We start from the raw sequence: 21,956 nt of genomic DNA, 5'->3' as shown, positions 1-21,956 counted from the left end.
AACAATTCAAATAACCTGAAAGGAGTGATGATGTCAGTTCTGGAAATGTCTCTCATTAGATTAGATTAGATTAGTTTTTCGTTCCATAGATCCGTGTTGAGATCCTCGTGGATGTGGAACATGTCACTTTTTTTTTAAGCTGAAATAACAATACTAATAGTATGAATATATACAATACATCATTTGTTTCTATTAAAAATTTCGTCAGTGGAGTAGAAGGAGTTGGCCACTAGTAAGTCCTTTACGCTCCTTTTAAACTGATCTTTATTTGTAGCTAATTTTTTTTATGTTTGCTGGCAAATTATTGAAGATGAGTGTTCCTGAGTAGTGGACCCTTTTTGAACAAAAGTAAGTGCTTTTAAGTCCTTGTGCAGATCATTTGTGTTCCTGGTATTGTATGTATGAACTGAGCTGTTTGTTGGAAAAAGAGATATATTATTTAGGACAAATTTAATTAAAGAGTAAATATACTGAGAGGCAGTAGTTAGTATACCCAGTTCTTTGAAGAGGTTTCTACAAGACGTCCGTGAATTTCCACTACAAATAATACGTATTACATGCTTTTGGACACTGAAAACTTTTGTATGACTTGAAGAGTTACCCCAGAATGTTATACCGTATGACATTATGGAATGAAAGTAGGCAAAGTATGCAAGCTTTTTCACTTTTATGTCGCCTCTGTTTGCTAACACTCGAATTGCAAATACAGACTTGTTAAGGCCTTTCTGCAGTCCTGTGGTGTGCTCCTCCCAACTGAATTTATTATCAAGTTGTAATCCAAGGAATTTAAGACTGTGTACCTTGTGTATCTGCTCTTCTTCATACTTTATGCATATGCTGAGTGGAAACCTCTTATAGGTTCTGAATTGCATATAGTGAGTCTTTTCGAAGCTTAATTTATTAATATCCATGAAAATATCATTAGCAGATCTTTCTAGAACTAAACTCGACATACTATTTATTGCAATACTTGTGTCATCTGGAAGCAAAACGAACTCTGCTTCTGGCAGTGTAACTGATGAGAGATCATTAATGTACACAAGAAAAAGCAATGGCCCTAAGATGGATCCTTGTGGGACACCACATGTAGTTTCTTCCCATTCTGATGATGACTGATGACTTAATTCACTAGTCCCTTGCACTGACACCCTTTGTTTCCTGTTAGTGAGGTATCACTTGAGCCATTTTGCAGCACTGCCCATAACACCATAGAATTCTAATTTATTTAAAGGATGTTGTGGTTTACACAATCGAATGCCTTTGACAAATCACAGAAAATACCTGCTGCTTCTAACTTGTTATTTAATGAATTAAGTACATTTTCACTGTAGGTGTAAATAGCCTTTTCGATATCAGAACCCTTCAGAAATCCAAACTGTGTTCTTGATAATACGTTATTTGTGGTCAGATGGTTGAGAAGCTGCCTGTACATTACTTTTCCCAAAATTTTTGAGAATGCTGGCAAAAGTGAAATTGGTCTGTAGTTTGATGGTATCTCTTTATCCCCTTTCTTGAATAGAAGTTTAACATCTGCATATTTCAGCCAGTCAGGAAATGTCCCAGTTATAATTGACTAGTTACACAAGTAACTTAGAATTGTACTAAACTCACAAGAACATGCCATAATTAACTTTGTTGATATTTCATCATAACCACTAGAATGCTTTGTTTTTAAAGATTTTATTATGGAAGTTATTTCTTTTGGTGAAGTGAGTGACATATTCATGTACCTGAAGCTATTTGTAAAGACTAGTTTCAGATATTCAAGGGCATTATTTACTGATCCTGACAATCCCATTCTATCAGTAACGGATATAAAGTACTTGTTGAATAGATTTGCCACACTATGCCCATCGGTTACTAATGTGTCATCTTCTCTTAGTGCAGTTCGCTCCTGTTCCTTTCTGGTTCTACCAGTCTCCTCTTTCACTATATCCCATATTGTTTTTATTTTGTTCCCTGACATTGCTATCTTTTTCTCGTAGTGCATTTGTTTAGATGTCTGAATTACTTTGTTTAATATTTTACAGTATTCCTTTTATTTAGCTAAATCATCAGCATTGGAGCTATTCTTGGTCGACAGATACATTTTCCTTTTTGACTTACAGGAAATCTTTATTCCTTGTGTGATCCATGGTTTTATTATAGACTTCTGTTTAATTTTAGTAACTTTTAGAAGAAAACAATTTTCAAACATGGTACTGACATAATTCATGAATGTGTTATATTTTTCATTCATGTCATGAGCACTATAAACATATTTCTAGTTCATATTTTTGAGCAGTTTTCTAAAACACTCAATTTTTGGTTGATTGAATACTCTCCTGTATTGAGATTTAGCAGTCTTGATAATCTGCTTAGAATTTACATCTAAAACAAGGAGCTGCCATTTGTATCTGGAAGTATGACATGTCATAGCCGATAACACTAAATATTGAAGAACCAGCCAACGAGTGAGCAAAATCCCTGTATATTAGGGACTGTATATCTGTCTGGTATCGAGCTGGCATTCAATACCTTACAGTCCCTGCACATCGTGTATATGCCGTTCCTAGCACTAAGTGGATGGGTGAGCCCCATGCTCTATCTGATGGTCATATGATACTCTTAGTGTTTAACAGATAATTACACAACATGTAACTTAGCTGGAGTTAGACATCATTCTTTCTGGAAGACTGAAGGCTCTTCAGAAATTTTTATTCTATTGACGTTTCTGTCTGTAATGCCATGTTACTAGACAAAATACGAGTAACACTGGAAGGGCAAGAAGATTCACTGATGTCATGGTCACTGACTTGTATAAACTCCTTGCCCATTGTGTTAAGCCCATGGTTGTACAGAACAGGTGTAGTTTCTTATGATTCCAACTGGGCAATACATTGTGAATGTTACAGACTGCCGCTTCATATAACCATTTTATTTCCTCGTTATCTCCATTGTTCACAGCATCCAACTCCAACAAGGTCTGAGTGAGTTTTTCATCCAGATATTCATATTCTTTATCTTGTTCAGAGGACCCAGTAAAGCTGTTTATAATAATCTTTAAATTCTCTTTCAATATGTTTGCGGTGCAATGGTTTGTGTAACACCAAATTTTCGTCTGCTAATTTTTCATGTTTTGATGTCTATGTACAACTGCTCCGTTGTAGCCAACTGCTTAGATAGCAAACGCTATGGGTCTTAAATTTCTGTGGTTGCTGATGCAGGGGACTCTGTTAACATAGTCAAAGGAGGAATTGATAGTTTGTGTATAACACCAGAAATGGCATTACCAGTATCTCTGTTGTAAAATATTCCCTCCATTAATTCGGCATAAGGGAAATCGGTACTGAGCAGTTGCTTGTTGATTTCAGCTGCCATGAATGTCCATATAAATGGTGTGCCCTGACTTCAGTTAACAGTGCAAGTCACGGTACCATACATCGTAACAGATGTATGAATTGCCATCTGGAGCTGTAGAAGAGATACTGAAGTTGATGGCCTGGCAGCTGTTTTCGGCATTGTGCTTGTTTCAGAGCACAAGTTGATGAGAAGATACTGACTTGTGTTTCTACCAAGCTTATATAAAAGGCCACTATGCTGGGATCCGTGAGGCAAGTAGATTTGGCTTATGTGCATAAGGTTTAAGTGTACTTGCTTACATGCATTACATGTGATGCCTACTGAAGATTGTGATTGGCATTTGGCTGCAAGCACGGTGTGGTGTATTTATGAGCAACTGCTCTGAATTGCAAATGAAACCAACACAAACATGTGTTCTGTCAGCTGTTACTGGAACTCAAGAGTAACATCATCTGTGGACTGGTCTGTTGCACACAGCTGATGGCGAGACATCCTGGGAGCCAAGTGGCTTTAACTTCTGCCGAACGTGCCATGTGTTCCTTGTTGCGTTACTTATAGCTTTTTACTTCAGGTTCATAATGATATGCCCATCATTTCATTAATGGCCATAGTTATTGTGATATTTACATGGGGGTAGCACACTGCTTCAAAATTCGAAAAAGTTTGCAATGAAAAATGGGGGTCACTACGGTTTTGTGTTTGGTGCAGATTATATGTTTCTGAGTATGAAATTTAGCTAGTATATCGAATTTTTCTTTAGACTTGGCTGGAGGTCTCTTATCTGTCACCAGTCTGGAGAAAATTGATCTGATGTAGCACACTCATTTGGGTTCGCGCCACACCAGTGATACAGCCAGAGTGAAATATCCACAACGTTCCTCATATTTCACAAATGGTTTGAGACACTAAAATTGAGACTGTGGAAAATTATAGCACACAAGGAGGAGATTATTTCATATCTGAATCCTCCCCATTGCATGCAAATGTTGCATGGTGCTGGAATGATCACAGTTCATCACAATTGCTCATTGCTGACACGGATCATTGTGGATTAATGCATTTAAATGATCTTCATCAACCCTGGCCTTCATCAGTTGGGCGGTTTGACATTCCACCTTACTCCTCATAATGTCTGCTACTGACTGCACCTGGCTATGTGTGCTATTTGAATATCGAATATCTTTCTCATCTTCTCTACCAAACAATATCTTCAGAAGTTTTCCATCATTTTTTATTCAAAATCTCCTTCTCCTATCAATTTCCTTGGCACCAGGTCGATTACCTGCTTCAGCATTTCCGTATTGGTGACAGTTTTTGCATTTAAGAAGCAATAATCACAACAGAACCTGTATTTTCTGGCATCATTGGAAGCATTTTTGAGCACTATGATGTTTGCACCCCTTGGAGTATCACTATCCTTAGTGATTCTGTCAGTCAGCTGCTGGTCAGTGAATTTCTCCACTAGCAGCTGTAATTGCTTTGGAAACCAGTATGGTTTTTTATATACTGGAGTATTACTTCCTGTTGGTATCCTATGCAATGTAATTGATGTCACTGGTAAAGGATCCACAGAATTGAACAACTCTGTGAGTCCAAGCAGTAAAGCTTCCACTTCTTCTCTTTTTTTTCTTTGTGAGTGTTTGACTTCATGATGTGGTGCAGAACTGTTAACAGTATGCTTGTGGCTGCAGTTGTCACCTGACCTGTTGTATCATCTTCTACCAACACATCCAAACTGTGAACCATTAGGCCATTTGGCAGACTCACCTCATCCATGCCAAAATTGTCTAAATTTAGACATAGATTTTCCATCTATATCTGCAACACATACTATACTCATGCACAACATACAGTGTGACTTATTTAACTCTTTGCTGCCTACCAATGCTCCTATCATGCACAATCATTTCCTTGGCAAGTCCGTACATACAATTTTCCTGTACCTGCTGGTATGTTATCCCACAAAATAACTTTTAGTGTACATGTGCATAGTCTAGTTGATACTACCTTCATAAGAGGCACATCTTGGGACATTGTTTCAGGAGCAGGTTTCTCCCTTAATGAAAACAAAGTTCCCTCAAGTTCAGTCATATGTCACACATGATCAACCATTAAGTGATAATTAACCGGGTCTGAGAACTGCACACTCACCAATGTGTGCCAGCACATCCGTAGGCTCCTTAAACCTTTGAGTCCCAATGCTAAAGATGAGCAGTGTTGCTCCTCAATGAGTCTAACTCATTGTTGCCCACTCCATGTAACCTATATAGCGAAGACTGAAGTCCCTTCCTACCTAAGAGGTCTGAACTAACAACTGACAGATGTGCACCCATGTCCACCAAGAAATTATGCTCCCTATTCCCTCCTACACCAAGAAAGAAACAATTTGTCTCTGAATTTATCCTTGCAGTGTACCACTATACTGGGAACAACCTCCAATGGTCAAGGCACTCCCATTTGCATATAATGAATGCTTCTTATTGCATTTCTCCTGCTTACTATTTCTGCAGTCATTAACCTTATGGCCAATCTCACCACATTCAAAGCACTATGGATGGAGACATTGTTCTTCATGTGGCCTCTTTGTCCACATCTGTAACATTTGATGACAGAGAACACCACAGTCATTCCATTTTCGAGCCACAAAATCTATTCTCCTAAACGTGTGGCAATTCTGATAGCAGAGACCTTCATCTCCATTCTTATCCTTCAGGACATATCCACTGAAATACCCATCAAGAATACATCCAACACCGTAATTTCTGTTTCCTGTCTGAGGAATCTGTCCACCTCTGCCTTGCATGTTAATTTGTAAGGCTATGAGTTCAGCGTACGTATCCTCTCAGAGGATGCTTCTGCTGTCTTATTATGTTTCTGCATTAACACTATGTGCCTTTCTTTGAAAAATCTAGCACTGTTTTTCTTATGAAAGCGTTGAGTTAGTACTTCAGACAGCTGCCTAAATGTTTGTGCTTCAGTTAGGGTTTCAGAGTATGTGACATACATTTAAGCGTCACATGTCAACCATAACTATAGAAAGACATAATTCATTAGACCATTTCACTAACCAAGCTCATTCCTGCTTCACTAACATCACCCAGGAAAGGTGATGCATCCTTGGATGTTGTTGCTGTGGTCTTCAGTCCAGAGACTGGTTTGATGCAGCTCTCCATGCTACTCTACCCTGTGCAAGCTTTTTTCATCTCCCAGTACCTACTGCAAACTACAGCCTTCTGAATCTATTTAGTGTATTCATCTCTTGGTCTCCCTCTACAACTTTTACTCTCCGCGCTACCCTACAATACTAAATTGGTGATCCTTTGATGCCTCAGAATATGTCCTACCAAGCGATCCCTTCTTCTAGTCAAGTTGTTCCACAAATTTCCTTCTCCCCAATTCTAGTCAATACCTCCTCATTAGTCATGTGGTCTACCCATCTAATCTTCTGTAGCACCACATTTCTAAAGCTTCTATTCTCTTTTTGTCCAAACTATTTATCGTCCACATTTCACTTCCATACATGGCTACGCTATATACAAATACTTTCATAAAAGACTTCCTGACACTTAAATCTATAATAGATGTTAACAAATTTTTATTCTTCAGGAACGCTTTCCTTGCCATTGCCAGTCTACATTTTATATCCTCTCTACTTCAACCATCATCAGTTATTTTGCTCCTCAAATAGCAAAACTCTCTTACTACTTTAACTGCCTCATTTCCTAATCTGATACACTCAGCATCAACTGATTAAATTCGACTATGTTCCATTATCCTTGTTTTGCTATTGTTGATGTTCGTCTTATATCCTCCTTTCAAGACACTATCCATTCTGTTCAGCTGCTCTTCCAGGTCCTTTGCTCTCTCTGATAGAATGACAATGTCATCAGCAAACCTCAAATGTTTTATTTCTTCTCCATAGATTTTAATTCCTACTCCGAATTTTTGTTTTGTTTCCTTTACTGCTTGCTCAATATACAGATTGAATAACATCGAGCAGAGGCTACAACTCTGTCTCACTCCCTTCTCAACCACTGCTTCCTTTTTCATGCCCCTCGACACTTATAACTGCCATCTGGTTTCTGTATAAATTGTAAATAGCCTTTTGCTCCCAATATTTTACCTCTGCCACCTTCAGAACTTGAAAGAGAGTATTCCAGTGAGCATTGTTAAAAGCTTTTGATAAGTCTACAAATGCTAGAAATGTTGGTTTGCCTTTCCTTAATCTATTTTCTAAGATTAGTCATAGCGTCAGGATTGCCTCACGTGTTCCAATAATTCTACAGAATCTAAAATGATGTTCCCTGAGGTCGGGTCCTACCAGTTTTTCCATTCGTCTGTAAGGAATTCGTGTTAGTATTTTGCAGCTGTGGCTTATTAAACTGATAGTTTGGTAATTTTCACATCTGTCAACACCTGATTTCTTTGGGATTGGAATTATTATATTCTTCTTGAGGTCTGAGGGTATTTTGCCTGTTTCATACATCTTGCTCACCAGATGGTAGAGTTTTGTGAGGGCTGGCTCTCCCAAGGCTATCAGTAGTTCTAATGGAATGTTGTCTACTCCCGGGACCTTGTTTCGACTCAGGTCTTTCAGTGCTCTGTTAAACTCTTAATGCAGTATCATATCTCCCATTTCATCTTCATCTACATCCTCTTCCATTTCCATAATATTGTCCTCAAGAACATCGTCTCTGTATAGACCCTCAACATACCCCTTCCACCTTTGTGCTTTTCCTTCTTTGTTTAGAGCTGGGTCTCCAGCTGAGCTCTTGATATTCATGCAAGTGGTTCTCTTTTCTCCAAAGGTCTCTTTAATTTTCCTGTAGGCAGTATCTATGTTACCCATGGTGATATACAGCTCTACATCCTTACATTTGTCCTGTAGCCATGCCTGCTTAGCCATTTTGCACTTCCTGTTGATCTCATTTTTGAGACGTTTGTATTCCTTTTTGTCTGCTTTATTTACTGCATTTTTATATTTTCTCCTTTCATCAATTAAATTCAATATCTCTTCTGTTACCCAAGGATTTCTAGTAGCCCTCGTCTTTTTACCTACTTGATCCTCCACTGCCTTCACTATTTCATCTCTCAAAACTACCTATTCTTTTTCTACTGTGCTTCTTTCCCCCATTCTTGTCAATCATTCCCTAATGCTCTCCCTGAAACTCTCTACAACCTCTGGTTCTATCAGTTTATCCAGTTCCCACCTCCTTAAATTCCCACCTTTTTACAGTTTCTTCAGTTTTAATCTACAGTTCATAACCAATAGATTGTGGTCAGAGTCCACATCTGCCCCTGGAAATATCTTACAATTTAAAACCTGTTCCCTAAATCTCTGTCTTGTCATTATATAATCTATCTGAAACCTTTCAGTATCTCTTCTTTTATAATTCTTGAACCAAGTGTTAGCTAAGTTATGCTCTGTGCAATATTGTACCAGGCGGCTTCCTTTTTCATTCCTTACTCCCATTCCATATTCACCTACTACGTTTCCTTCTCTTTCTTTTCCTACTATCAAATTCCAGTCACCCATGACTAATAAATTTTCATCTCCCTTCACTATCTGAGTAATTTCTTTTATCTCATCATACATTTCATCAGTCTCTTCATCATCTGCGGTGCTAGTCGGCTTATAAACTTGTACTACTGTGGTAGGCATGGGCTTTGTATGTATCATGGCCACAATAATGCATTCACTATGCTGTTTGTAGTAGCTTACGTGCATTCCTATTTATTGTTCATTATTATACCTACTCTTGCATTACCCCTATTTGATTTTGTATTCATAACCCGGTATTCCCCTGACCAGAAGTCTTGTTCCTCCTGCCACCAAACTTCACTAATTCCCACTATACCTAACTTTAACCTATCCATTTTCCTTTTTAAATTTTCTAATTTACCTGCCTGATAAAGGGATCTGACATTCCACGCTCCGACTCATCAAAATGCCAGTTTTCTTTCTCCTGATAACAATGTCCTCCTGAGCAGTCCCTGCCCAGAGATCCAAATGGGGGACTATTTTACCTCCAGGATATTTTAGCCAAGAGAACGCCATCAGTAAAGCTGCATGTCCTAGGGAAAAATTATGGCTGTAGTTTCTCCTTGCTTTCAGCCATTTGCAGTACCAGCACAGCAAGGCCGTTTTGGTTTGTGTTACAAGGCCAGATCAGTCAGTCATCCAGACTGTTACACCTGCAACTACTGAGAAGGCTGCTGCCCCTCTTCAGGAGCCACACGTTTGTCTGACCTCTCAACAGCTACCCTTTCGTTGTGGTTGCACCTACAGTATGGCTCTCTCTATCGCTGATGCAAAGAAGCCTCCTTGGATGTTTTCCCAAAAAAAAACATTTAGTGAGAGCGGCTGCCATAGGATCAATAGATGGACTATGCTAACTAGGGTCTTGCTGTACCCTCCTTGTGCTAGCATCAGCCCAGTTGCTGCATGTAATGCTTCTAGTTCCCTTTTCATTTCTCTGCTAGCCTGGCTCCACTGTGTTTCATCCTGAATCAACTCAGCTACCTGATTTTTCGAAACTTAGGTGGCTTCACTCAAAGTTACTGAATGCATTTCTGGTCATTCCACAACCTCCTTTTTTACCTACACTTGCCAACAAGCGGGATCCCTTTATACCAACACAATACCAGTAAGCAAAAATAATTATATTAATCTTTTTTCTGTATCAAGTTCCACAGAGACTAGCTACACCATAGTCAGATCTCTACAACTTTCACATGTTACTGACACTGCCTTGGTACATGGTAATTCATGCCCTGATAAATTACAATATTGGCAAGCAGTCAGTTTTAAATATTCTTCCCTATCTGTGAAATGTGATAAGTCTGCAGGTTCTTGTGGTCTATACAATCTACATCTACATCTACATCTACATGATTACTCTGTGATTCACATTTAAGTGCTTGGCAGAGGGTTCATTGAACCACAATCATACTATCTCCCTACCATTCCACTCCCGAACAGCATGCGGGAAAAACGAACACCTAAACCTGTCTGTTAGAGCTCTGATTTCTCTTATTTTATTTTGATGATCATTCCTACCTATGTAGGTTGGGCTCAACAAAATATTTTCACATTCAGAAGAGAAAGTTGGTGACTGAAATTTCGTAAATAGATCTCGCCGCCACGAAAAACGTCTTTGCTTTAATGACTTCCATCCCTTACTCGCGTATCATATCTTCCACACTCTCTCCCCTATTACACGATAATACAAAACGAGCTGCCCTTTTTTGCACCCTTTCCATGTCCTCGGTCAATCCCACCTGGTAAGGATCCCACACTGTGCAGCAATATTTTGACAGAGGATGAACGAGTGTAGTGTAAGCTGTTTCTTTAGTGGACTTGTTGCATCTTCTAAGTGTTCTTTGACTTGCCTTCCCCACAATATTATCTATGTGGTCTTTCCAACTGAAGTTGTTCGTAATTTTTGCACCCAGGTACTTAGTTGGATTGACAGCCTTGGGAATTATACTATTTATCGAGTAATCAAATTCCATTGGATTTCTTTTGGAACTCCTGTGGATCACCTGACACTTATCGTTATTTAGCGTCAACTGCCACCTGCCACACCATACAGCAATCTTTTCTAAATCGCTTTTGCAACTGATACTACTCTTCGGATGACCTTACTAGACAGTAAATTACAGCATCATCTGCAAACAACCTAAGAGAACTGCTCAGATTGTCACCCAGGTCATTTATATAGATGAGGAACAGCAGAGGTCCCAGGACGTTTCCCTGGGGAACACCTGATATCACTTCAGTTTTACTCGATGATTTGCCGTCTATTACTATGAACTGCGACCTTCCTGACAGGAAAGCAGGAATCCAGTTGCACAACTGAGACGATACCCTATCGGCCCGCAGCTTGATTGGAAGTCACTTGTGGGGAACGGTGTTAAAAGCTTTCCGGAAATCTAGAAATACGGAATCAACTTGAGATCCCCTGTCGATAGCAGCCATTACTTCGTGCAAATAAAGAGCTAGCTGCGTTGCACAAGAACGATGTTTTCTGAAACCATGCTGATTATATATCAATAGATCATTCCCTTCAAGATGATTCATAATGTTTGAATACAGTATATGCTCCAAAACCCTACTGCAAACCAATGTCAATGATATAGGTCTGTAGTTCGATTTATTACTCCTACTACCCTTCTTAAACACTGGTGCGACCTGCGCAATTTTCCAGTCTGTAGGTACAGATCTATCGGTGAGCAAGCGGTTGTATATGATTGCTAAGTAGGGAGCTATTGTATCAGTGTAATCTGAAAGGAACCTAATCGGTATACAATCTAGACCTGAAGACTTGCCCGTATCAAGCAATTTGAGTTGCTTTGCAACCCCTAAGGTATCTACTTCTAAGAAACTCATGCTAGCAGCTGTTCATGTTTCAAATTCTGGAATATTCCATTCGTCTTCCCTGGTGAAGGAATTTCGGAAAACTGCGTTCACTAACTCCGCTTAAGCGGCACAGTCGCCGGTAACAGTACCATCGGCACTGCGTAGCAAAGGTATTGACTGCATCTTGTTGCTTGTGTACTTTACATACAACCAGAATTTCTTCAGATTTTCTACCAAATTTCGAGACAATGTTTCGTTGTGGAACCTATTAAAGACATCTCGCATTGAAGTCCATGCCAAATTTCGTGCCTCTGTAAATTTTAGCCAATCTTTGGGATTTCACATTCTTCTGAACTTCGCATGCATTTTCCATTGCCTCTGCAACAGCGTTCCGACCTGTTTTGTGTACCATGGGGGATCAGTTCCATCTCTTACCAATTTATGATGTATGAATCTCTCAATTGCTGTTGCTACTATATCTTTGGATTTGAGCCACATCTCGTCTACATTTGCATAGTCAGTTCAGAAGGAACAGAGAATCTCTCTTAGGAAAGCTTCTAGTGACACTTTATCCACTTTTCTAAATAAAATTATTTTGCGTTTGTTTCTGGTGGATTTGGAAGAAACAGTATTGAGCCTAGCTACAATGACCTTGTGATCACTAATCCCTGTATCAGTCATGATGCTCTCTATTAGCTCTGGATTGTTTGTGGCTAAGAGGTCAAGTGTGTTTTCGCAACTATTTACTATTTGTGTGGGTTCATGGACTAACTGCTCGAAATAATTTTCAGAGAAAGCATTTAGGACAATCTCGGAAGATGTTTTCTGCCTTCCATCAGTTTTGAACAAGTATTTTTGCCAACATATCGAAGGAAGGTTGAAGTCCCCACCAACTATAACAATATGAGTGGGGCATTTATTTGTTACGAGACTCAAATTTTCTCTGAACTGTTGAGCAACTATATCATTGGAGTCTGGGGGTCGGTAGAAGGAGCCTATTATTAACTTAGTTCGGCTGTTAAGTATAACTTCCACCCATACCAATTCACATGGAGTATCTACTTCGACTTCACTACAGGATAAACCATTACTGACAGACACAAACACTCCACCACCAATTCTGCCTAATCTATCTTTCCTGAACACCGTCTGAGACTTCGTAAAAATTTCTGCAGAACTTATTTCAGGCTTTAGCCAGCTTTCTGTACCTATAACGATTTCAGATTCTGTGCTTTCTTTTAGCGCTTGAAGCTCAGGGACTTTCCCAGCATAACTACAACAATTTATAACTACAACTCTGACTGTTTCTTGATCCAAGCACATCCTGTATTTGCCCTTTGAGATTGCAGCCCATCCCGTACTTTCCTGAGGCCTTCTAACCTAAAAAACTGCTCAGTCCATGCCACACAGCCTCCGCTACCCGTGTAGCCGCCAGCTGAGTGTAGTGAACTCTTGGCCTATTCAGCAGAACCCGAAACCCCACCACCCTATGGTGCAAGTCAAGGAATCTGCAGCCAACACGGTCGCAAAACTGTCTGAGCCTCTGATTCAGACCCTCCACCCGGCTCTGTACCAAAGGTCCGCAGTCGGTTCTGTCAATGATGCTGCCTTCATCTCGTAAGCAAGACTGGTAGCCTTCACCAAATCAGATAGCCACTGGAATCCAGAGAGAATTTCCTCACATCCAAAGCGACACTTGTCATAGTGCCGACATGTGCCACCACTTGCAGCTGGCTGCACCCTGTGCTCTTCATGACATCCGGAAGGATCCTTTCCACATCATGAATGACTCCACCTGGAATGCACACGGAGTGCACACTGGATTTCTTCTCCTCCTTAGCCGCCATATCCCTAAGGGGCCCAATTACGTGCCTAACATTGGAGCTCCCAACTGCCAATAAGCCCACCCTCTGCGATTGCCCGGACAATGTCACTTTCAAGTTACTATGCAGATCCTTCCAACTCAACATGGCCCCAAAACAAAAGAAAAAGAAAAAAGGGCCAACAAAAATTGGTTTGCCCACTGCACCGCATGATGACAGGTGCTGATGGCTTCTGATTTACAAGTGTGGCTCATCGATGGCAGTGACAGCTGATGGCAGTACCTCAGGTGCCCAAAGTGTAAGACTGTAATTTCTCCCAGCACCAGGCAACATGTAAGAGCCACTTTGAGACATGAATTTAGTGTGGCAGAAACACTGCTGATGTTAATGTTATGTGTCAGCTCCCCTTCTTGACACCATGACTCAAGTGTTACAGTCTGAGCTAAGGTGGAGTGAAGAGCGGGGGTGAGTGATGCTGTAGAGTGCTGGAGAGCCAATGAAACATCATTCAGTTAACAATCACTAATTGGCAAAAGTTGAATGATCATACCATCTTCTGAGTGCCTCCTAATAGCAACCATGCTGAGACCATGTTGCTTGAAAGTTTGAGGTGGTATGTCAGTGCCTGGCAAGGAACTTGCTACATGCAAGCTCTGATATTACCTGAGGTCAATGCCATACCTCTTGGGAAGGTGTGGCAGTCTTGCATCTGTACAGCTCAGTGTAACTGTGGGTGTCTGTTGGGTGCTGTCAATCAGGGAAACTGGGCCTAAGCTTGCTTCCAGAATGCTGCAGAATACTGCATACCCTTGTAGTACATTGTCGAGACGGCATGAAAGTAGAGCACTTATTAGTAATACATGGTACCAGTATACACCCAATAAGGTGGTACTTGTATTGCCTCAAAGTGGCAAGACAGGCATTCAGCACCCAAGTTGAACAGCTTGCAGGTGGGCAGGTCATTTCTTCATCCATAGAAGATCAGCCTGGCCACCATCGTCATTATTGTGATTGGAAGGATTGCAGCTTGGAAAATCAGAAGTTCTCTCCACAGGAAGACAGCTGTGGACTTGTAGCAGTGGACTACAAGATGTCTGCAACTTGTAGACACTTGCTGGATTCATCAGAGCATCCTACAACACAATAGAGCTGGTCTCTTACTGGTATCCATGATGCATAAAGAATGCCTCACTTTGAGAATGAATCTGAGGAATACAGAGGTTTTATAGCAGGTGATGACATGATTTCCCTCTCCCATCCACCACCATAGATACACTGGTGTCTAAAAGTGGTATTGTTTTCTGAGCCTATCAGCACTCTCAGTTCCTCTAGTGTTCAACTTCAGGTTTACAAAACATTCCTTTGGGCAAAGACATACTGGAGGAGGTGGAAGTTAGTGTTTAACATCTCATTGACAATGAGGTCATTAGAGGTGGTCCACAAACTCAAGATTAGGGAAGGATGGGGAAAAAAAGCAGCTGTGCACTTTTGAAGGAACCATCCCAGCATTTGCCTTAAGCAGTTTAGGGATATTACGGAAAACCTAAATCAGAATGGCTGGACACAGGTTTGAACCATTGTCCTCCTGAATATGAGTCCAGTGTGCTAACCACTGCGCTACCACACTTGATCAAAGGCATCCTGAAAGGCATCTTATGACATCTCTTGGTGAAGCTACTACATTTTGACCTCATTACAGTAGAGTGTTCTGTCTGCCCTGCACTCCTGTCAAAGTGCTGTATCTATTGTTGTTGGCTTCCAATTAACAGTGTGATGAAATGAGCTTCCAGCTTGTTTGTAATTTTAACCTCTTGCATTGACATTCAGTTACAACACCATAGTGTAGCTGGAAGACTCGCCTCACTTTGTCATGTCTCAGATGCTTTCTAACAAAATTTTATACCTGCACTTACTTACTATTCTACTGTGAACACTATAATGTCACAATATTCTAAAAACTCTGTAAAACATGTCAACAGTGTGAACAGTGTGATATTTACATCAATTATCTAGGACCTAGCAGAGATTAGATACAAGAAAAAACACTGTTAGACTGAAATCAATTACTTTATCAAATCTATGACGTCAAAATCTTTTAAAATGCATTGGAAAATGTAATGTTTATGTTGTAGCAGTGACTAAATACAGGAAGCTTCTATTCAATCTGGGCAGCTACATTCTGGGAAACTATGGCTCTCAGAAATGATGAAAACTGTAGTCAGCTGCATCAACATCCCAGTAAAGTACCGTCATGCATAAAGTACCATCACTCTCTCTCTCTCTCTCTCTCTCTCTCTCTCTCTCTCTCTCTCTCTCTCTCTCACACACACACACACACACACACACACACACACACACACACACACAGTTGACAAAATAAGTTGCTTTCTTACACTATAACATGTAAAATGCAGAATGGCATGAGCTGTTTAAAACACACACTATGATGAGGAGAACCAGAGATGGTAGCAATTACAGATGTGACATTTCCAAAGGCAGCATCAAAGTCAATATCTCAGACATAAAATAAAATGAATTACTATTTATTGTGAGACATCTCCCACTTAGCAGTACAATAAAGCTCAAAAGAATTAAAAATTGCTATATCTAAATTGTCTGTATTTTTATATAAGTTGTATTATATGTAAGATTTTGCATGCTTTGCAATTACAATGAGTCAGTAAGTGTGTCTAACATCTAACACAAGATGTTCTCTGTAAGCCCACTACCCATTGCCATGGACACTAAACAAATTTGTACTACATATCAAGATGATATTATTCTATATAAAGTACAGATAGGCACTAAATTAAATATAAAACAATACAAAATTCTATATCTATTAAACACATCAATATACATTCTCTTAAGTGAGAATTGAGCACCCACAAGCATGCAGGAGTACCACAACACCACATGGCATGTGGGGTGTCGCATTGGCCTGCTGGTCTTGTCCAATTCCATCGGAATGCACAGTGGACATGAATGGATGCAGGTGATCAGACAGGGTGTTTACGTATATGTTGTATCTAGACATATCAGAAGTCCCATAACACTCCAACTACACACACCCCACACCATTACAGAGCCTCCACCACCTTGAACAGTCCCCTGCTGACATGCAGGGCCCATGGATTCATGAGGTTGTCTCCATACATGTACACATTCATCTACTCGATACAATTTGAAATTACTCACCCAACCAAGCAACATATTTCCATTCTTCAAGAGCCCAGTGTCAGTGTTTCCTGATGTTTAAGGTACACTCATGAAATGGTCATATGGGAAAATCCGCACTTAATTGGTACCTCGGAGATGCTGTGTCACATCACTCGTGCACCAACTATAACACCACCTTCAGACTCACTTAAATATTGATAACCAGCCATTGTAACAGCAGTGATTGATCTTACAGTTGCACCAGACAGTTGTTGTCTTACATAGGCACTGCAGACCACAGCACCGTATTCTGCCTGTTAACATACCTCTGTATTTTAATACACAGTTTCTTTGGTGCTTCAGTGCATATTTACAGAATATTACTCAAGGTTTGTAATTTTGTAAAATAAAGGTATATTGTTATGTAGCCAATAGATCAAGAAAAGATTTAAACAGGAATATTAATGTCCTGTAAAATTTATAAAACTGTACTTAGATCATTCTTATTCTGGACCCTTCAGTTATTTACTTGGAAACAAAATCATTGTCTATACTGATCACAAAGCTCTATGTTATATCCAAGAGTAAATTATACCACAGTAGAATTACAAGGCATTTGGCCTGTTTGCAATAGTTTTATTGCACTGTGAAATACATGAAAGGAAAATAGAATGATATTGTGGATGTTTAATTAGGCTACCAGTGGAGGTATGAAGATCAGAATGGTATTGAAGAAGTAGAGAGAAGTTACAAAATAATGTACAAAAATGGTGTAAAGGATGAAAAGGATATTAGAAAAATTTATAACCAATTTTGAAGAAATCAGAATCACAATGAAAACCAGAAACTGGTAAAAAGCTATTTAGGAAGGAAGGGGTATGAAAATGCCAGCAATTTTATTAAATATATAAGGCAATTTTGTTTTGAAGACATAGTCTAGATGGTAATGGTGAGGAAGTTCGTTGACCAGAACAACATACTGAAACTCTAATAAAATACATACATGAAAGTTTTGGACATTGTGCATCATTGAAGCACATTCAAATGTTTCAAGAAAATGTATATAACATTGCTAAGAGAATCAGAAAGTGCTTAGCTACTTGTGACAGCTGCCAGCTTGTAAAAGTCTTCAATCAAACATATAAGGGATATTTACAGGGTGTTACTCCAAAAAGGCTGATGAATTTAGTAGGCACTAACTTGTTTGGGAAACTACCCTAAGCAAAAGGGGCATACAGCTATATATATTTGGCATGGTGGATTTATTTTCTAAGTTCATAACATCCCTTAAAGACATCCTTTAAAGAAAGCAACAAATAAGAAAATCATATGAAAGATCATTCAGAACTATTTCAAAAGCTTAGGTGACAATTCTTTCTAATAATGGGAGTCCATTCAATTCAAAAACATAGAAAAATCTTATTGATGAGAAAAACATAAAACATATATTGGTTGAGTCAGACTATTGTGTGGAATCAACTCCAAAGTTGACTGTTTCGTGCCTGTTAGAAAACTTCTGGCATATTAAAACCCCATAATCTTTCAGTTTGCATTACGATAAAAAAATCAGATTGGTAAAGAAAATTTTGTGCATTTGTTATTTAGAAACACAGTATCTCCATAGGAAAAAAGCACCTTTTTGTTACACTTTTAGATGATGGGCATAGAATACCTGTCATTTTTGGTCAACTTAAATTCAGGAGGGATGGAAAATTAACAAAAATACTATGGTGTTGACTAGCTATTTTTGGAAGTTTTCATTGATAGCACAGACTGTACATAGTACAGAAGGTGCCAATAATACTCCCTTTTTCATTAACTACAGAAAGGAAAATATCAGTATTACTTCTTCACATTTTGAGCGTGATGACAATATCTGCAGTACTGCTCAAAATATTGAGTGCCCTGTTACTACATGTGTACATCTTCCACCAAACAATAAACCACAAAGCAATGTTTTCCAGTTCTTTGTCATATGTAGAACTGTTTTTTTTTATCAGCCATCTTTTTTGTTGTAGGTGCTCAAACATGGCAACTGAAAGCATAGAAAAAGCTCTCCAAACAATATGTCAAGGAAACCAAAAGTTTACCTTCAATATTTATAAGGTCAGTAAATGACTATAAACTTGAATGATTTTAGTTGTGGCATTAATATCTGTGTAAAGAAAGTCCTAATGTTGTTAAGTAAGACTTATTTCCTATTGGTATGAGACAAATTTTCATCTGATTAAATAGTGTAAACAGCAGCTAAAAATGTAAAAAAGCTGCTTAATTATCCATTTAAACTTGTTGGATGGAAACATGTTATCCAGGATTACAAGTTTTTATAATGACTTACTTGCTGCTGTTAGTGTTGTACAGTATTTGCGGAGCATCAAGAATACAACATTCAGCCAGATTCATTGCAGTAGGACTTTGATCTCAACAGGTCATCCTCGTTTAGTTTTGAGCAATTTCTCAAAATAACTTCTGGTGAATCCTGACGTTCTTTATTTAATAAAGAAACAGACATGTCCATCCAACATGTTTGCTAAAATTATAGCCAATAACTCCATTGTCATTAATATACTTTCATTCATTTGTTTTTCTAACTAGCATTGTTGATGGTTTGCCATTCACTTACTCCATACAATGTATTTCAATGCTAAGAAACATCTATGTCATCAATAAGCATACAGGGGTTCCACATGAAGCCTCCCTGAGTTCCAGATCAGATTTAAAAAAGGAACCATGAGATGTAGACATTTAGGTCTACAGTTTATAACATCATGTAAAGTAACTCAAAAAGTTTTTTATGAAAAAAATTAATCCACTTCTGCATGGCCTCCTTTCATAACTTGTAAAATGTTTAGACAATATTCTGTCTCAACCCAAGTGTGTACAAGCATGTTTGGAGTGATGGAGGCTATTGCATCCACAGTTCTTCTGTAGATATCACCAAGGTCACATACAGACAAGCCATATGTAAAGCCTTTCCTGAAACCCCACAAGAAGAAATTTACAGGGAGTATGGAGACTGTTGTAGCCCCTTGGTTGGTCCATCACATCATATCCATCTCTGTGGAAATTGTTGGTCCAGATACCCACAAACATATAAACTCCAGTGTGTTGGTGTACAATCACATTTGGCTGAAGGGGAAAAGCTGCCACACAGTAAATTGTTTAAAGTTTACTGGTTGCTTAATGAAAAAGGCTAGTCCAGTTATATTGTCTTCAATCAGCACATAAGACAGTTTCACCTTTCTGCTGTCTCTGGCAAGTTTCTGAAAACAGTGGACTGGATGCAAATGTTGGGTTGATTAAACCTTCCCACATCTGCCCAAGATAGCTTCATCAGAGAAAATGAGATTCTGTAGATACCTGGGTTTTGCGCAGTCAGGTCCAACATCTCCAAAGCAATTTCATGGCAATGTTGCAAAAGATTTTGCTTCACTGGTTGCACAATTTGAACATTTTAAGCATGCAAACAAAGTCATTTATGCACTACATAGTGAATTGTTGAGCATTGGATGCTTAGTTCCTGTGATGGTCAGTGAAGTGACTTTGATGGGTTTCATTGGTTGGTCTTTATGATCTCCTCTATCATCTTATCAAATGTGCATTTTCTGTCAGAAATGACTGTCTGTTTACACTTCAGCAGCTAATTACTTGATATACCAAGCATTAATTGTCTTAGTGTCTGGTGGGTCCCTTTGAAATTCAGTTTGAAAACAACTTTGAACAGAAATGGGTGATTTCTTTTCCATTTACCATACATGCAGTGGACCCTCTGTTGAGGTATAGTTGTTTGTGGTAATTGTTTAGTATCCAAAAGGAATCAAAAGACATCATTTAGAAACAATCTATGCAAAAAATTTTGAGTTGCTTTACATGATGCTACCAACTGCAGGTATCTGTGTCTCATAGATTTTTTGTAATTGCATTTGGAAATCAGGGAAATGTCACCCATACAACAGGGGACATCCGGTAGAACACATGTTTTTTTGGCTCTTATGTGGTCTTCAGCTGAAGGCTGATTTGATGCAGCTCTCCACAATACTGTACCCTTTGCAAGCCTCTTCATCTCCAAAAACTAAATGCACTTGACATCTGTTTGAATCTGCTTACTGTATTTAAATCTTGGTCTCCTTCTACTATTTTATCAGTGGTTAGTCGGTTTTGTGTGTCTACACAGCGAAAAGTACTGAAGACTCCCACGATGCCTAGCAGGTGAGATTGATACCATACTTCAGGGCAACATTATTCAGTACCTCCCCTTCAGTCTTATCTCCTGAGTGTGGAGCATCTGCTTTGTGGAGCCCGTTAAATTATAGGGAATGCAGTAAGATCTGATCTATCTTTGTGATATGCAAACCATTGTGGTACCATGAGTGTAGCCCTTAGAGACTGAAATCCCCAACTGTGTTAGATGAACTTTATGTCCGGTAACTCAAGTTCTTTTATTTGTATTTTGTATTTAATTTACTCACTGTGTTAGACTAGCTTTACTTATGGTACCTCAAGTTTATTTATTTTTATTCTGTATTTTCCTTTGATCATGATGTTTGATTAGAAATACTCATAGTACCCCCAAGTTCATTTATTTCTATTTGAATATTTTTTTTCATCACTGTGTCAGATTTGCTCTCTTTACTATACCTGAAGATCATTAACAATGTTTCTCATGTTGTGTTCAAGAACTGTGTAAACTGATTCCACTGCACATGGATGGTGGGCACACCTTGTGTGCATTCGTAATGCCTTCAGGGGTGGTGAGGATTACCAGATAGATTCAACTGAGAATTTTCATTCATAGACATTTTTGTGGCAATGCATTCTGCAATTAATTGTGAATGTTGACCACACAATAAACGAACTGTTTTGAATTCAGATCTTTTTTTGTTATATTCTTCTCATGCTTTACCTGTCTGTTTTATCCTCCAGCCTAGCAAACTGATGGTATCCACCTGTTTTGTTCATTGAGAAACCAATTCCAACACTGCTGACCACCAAATGAACCATCCCCTCCCTTGACCAAGCTCCGCACTAGTTGCACTGAATGGCTGCTGATGTCAAGTATTGCTGTATTAGTTTTCAAGTCTTTATTAAAGAAACTAATCTGGAACAAAAATGTCAGTATTCATAATAGATAAAATATCCTTTGTATGTGTCACAGAAAGTATTAATTGTAGCATTCAATTACATTGATGAAATAATACAGCTGTACTAAGTTTCAAGACTTTAGTGTGGATAACAATCATTACATGGAATCTTAAAGTGGCAGTTAAGAG

At 38.9% G+C, this 21,956-nt stretch overlaps 1 protein-coding gene across 1 annotated transcript in view; it reads left to right on the top strand.

The window, feature by feature from the left end:
- Window positions 1-21,956, top strand: part of LOC126335404 (serpin B6-like) — a 325,460-nt gene that overhangs the window by 54,312 nt on the left and 249,192 nt on the right. The window contains exon 2 of the mRNA XM_049998665.1: window positions 18,705-18,792. Within this exon, the coding sequence (XP_049854622.1) occupies window positions 18,715-18,792 (78 nt within the window). The 5' untranslated portion in view covers window positions 18,705-18,714. The remainder of the gene's footprint in view (window positions 1-18,704; window positions 18,793-21,956) is intronic.

Source organism: Schistocerca gregaria, chromosome 2, assembly GCF_023897955.1.
Source record: "Schistocerca gregaria isolate iqSchGreg1 chromosome 2, iqSchGreg1.2, whole genome shotgun sequence".
NCBI classification, from domain to species: Eukaryota; Metazoa; Arthropoda; class Insecta; order Orthoptera; family Acrididae; genus Schistocerca; species Schistocerca gregaria.
Note: the sequence above shows the minus strand (reverse complement) of the source record. Positions and strands in the feature narration are given on the sequence as shown.